The following is a 2,575-nucleotide window of genomic DNA, read 5'->3' as shown; positions in this document are numbered from 1 at the left end:
AATGTTATTCTAGATGCAGTTTTATCCATTTAAGCATAAAAATGTCCTAACTTCAATATTTAATAAATTGTACCTGGGTAGGGAACAGTAGGGCTTATTACCAAGCTAGGGCTTTTCCCTTACGGAATTTGGACAGATGCAAAAAAAAAAACAACAAAAAAACAACCCTTTTTAGCTTGTTTTTTAAACTGGAGATAGAATGGTTTTTAAAAAGTGAGGCGGGAAGCGAGTTCCAGATGGGAATAACTCAAAATAGAAAAAAAAAAAAAAAATTAAATGGTGTTGGCGAACAGAAGGGGTGGCTCGTACGTTGATTTGGTCTATTAAAGACATTGAAAAAAGTGGCACCCAACAAAAAAACAAAACAATAATAGACGGGATTGTTACGCTTGAAAAGTTTTTACGCGATAGGTTTGCCTGATTAGGGCTAACTGGCGGGTTAAGAACAATAATTATTATTTCTAATTTAGGCATAAGGCTTACAATTTTGAAAGAATGGGGTTGAGGTAGTCGATACAAACTACTAAATACATAATTGATACTCTATTTCATCACCCCTAAATGGATGAACGGTAAAGTTGATTTCGTTGGGATTTGAACTGAGAACGTAAAGAGCCGGAAGCAAAGCCGCAGGTCCCCCTCCCCTTCACTAACGATTCTGCCAGCTATAAACAAAAACAACAACAGCGCTCACATATAAAAGTTAGGACAGATAACATTGAATACACACTCTAACATACCTGTATACATGCATACGCGTAACAGTCAAATTGACACGAAAACAAACTACATAAAACTTTATATATATGTGTATACATACTTTATTATATATACATTTATACATATGTATACACACATACACATATATAACCGTATAAACTCAATTAAACTGCTCCAATAAACACACATACATGTAGAAGTAGGGTGGCGGTGGCGGCGACACACACACACAGACACATAAAGTAATGACCTAAAACAAGCGAACACATACATAGTACAACACATTGCATACAAGCATATACTTCAGATAGTGGTTACTGTTCGGAACTGGATACATATACTGACACACAACTTTGTATACAGTATACATACATACACACTCACATCGTACGTAGCCCACACCCCTAAAAGTGTTCCCTTTCCTACTCAATATCGGGATAAGCAAGAAAGAGAAAATAAGTGGACCCGAAAGAAAGATTGGGAGGAGAAAACTAAATAGACAAAGAGAGTGAAAGTAGAGAGAGAATGAAAGAGAGAAAGAAATTGAGGGTAAGAAAGAGACAAAGAACTTAAACGAGAAGAAGAAAGAGAATGTATGTGAAAGGGTAGTTAAGAAATAAAGAAGATAAAGAGGAAGTAATTGAAAGGAATATAAAGTGAATGAGAAAGAAGGAAAGGATAAGAGAAGAGAATGAGGAAGAGATAGAAGCTGAGTGAGGTTAGAAATGATAAAAAAATAAATTACAAGGAGAGATAGATGTGGATGAAGAGCGGAGAGACTGAGAGATGACAGAGGAACTTGCTAAGAAATGTGAAGGAGGAGGATGAAAAGATAAAAGAAAATGCGTTTGAGTGAGGAAGAGTTAACAAGAAAAAGGGCCATTGAGAGAGAAAATTATGTGTGTGTGTGTAGTTTTTTTTTGTATAGATATATTTATATATGAATATATATATTTATAAATATATATATATATATATATATATTTATATCTATAAATAAATATATATATAATAGATATATACATTTATATATAAATAAATATATATGTATATTTATATATAAATAAATATATATAATATATATATATATACACACCACACACACACAGAAAGAGAAACAGAAGTGAAGAGGGAGAGAGAGAAGCTGAAAGAACGAGACAGAAAGCGGTGGAAATAGACAAAGAAAATAGACTAGACACGCAAAACCCACGCACACATAAATAGACACAAACACACACACACACACGTCATTGGTAACATATAAACACATATACATCGCTCACCTCAACGCACCATTTACTCCACAGCAGCCAACAGTTCGTGGGAATCCCCTCTTCAATAATGTATGTTCGTTGATTCTCTACTTTCTGGACAAATTCACACAACAGGTTAGATTGAATATATACTACATATATATAGCTATTTTATTTGCCTTTTTTCTGATAACGATCATATTTATAAACTTAATATAATCATCTTTATTACATTGTTTTTATTTACTATTTTAGACAAGATTCGAACCGTTAACCTCGATATTTATTTCTTGTTTATTTTTTTTGTTCGTTGAAAGTTTAGTCATTTAAAAGCAGGAAAAAAAAAACGAAGTTTATGTGATATTCTTTTTAAATTTGGAGATCCGTTGTCGAATTTAGTATTTAATTAGTGTATCATTTTATTTTAAGCTCCTGTGTAACTTTAATGTTCATCAGTATTTATATATATTTTCATATATTCTTGTATGTATATGTGTATATACCTTTATAAATATACGTTTATATCTGAATGCATATGCGTTTATAAATGTACATGTACATATATATGCATATACTCATATATATATATATATATATATATA

General features: G+C 31.8%; 1 protein-coding gene across 1 annotated transcript in view; it reads left to right on the top strand.

Moving 5' to 3' along the window:
• Window positions 1-1,826: 1,826 nt before the first annotated feature.
• The window catches only part of LOC106879317 (uncharacterized), a 37,275-nt gene continuing 36,526 nt past the window's right edge, over window positions 1,827-2,575 (top strand). Inside the window, exon 1 of the mRNA XM_014928824.2 lies at window positions 1,827-2,108. Coding sequence (XP_014784310.1) covers window positions 2,066-2,108 — 43 coding nt within the window. The 5' untranslated portion in view covers window positions 1,827-2,065. The remainder of the gene's footprint in view (window positions 2,109-2,575) is intronic.

The sequence above is a fragment of the Octopus bimaculoides genome, chromosome 1, assembly GCF_001194135.2.
Source record: "Octopus bimaculoides isolate UCB-OBI-ISO-001 chromosome 1, ASM119413v2, whole genome shotgun sequence".
Lineage (NCBI taxonomy): Eukaryota > Metazoa > Mollusca > Cephalopoda > Octopoda > Octopodidae > Octopus > Octopus bimaculoides.
The sequence above is the reverse complement of the archived record's forward strand: the minus strand, read 5'-3'. Positions and strand labels throughout refer to the sequence as shown.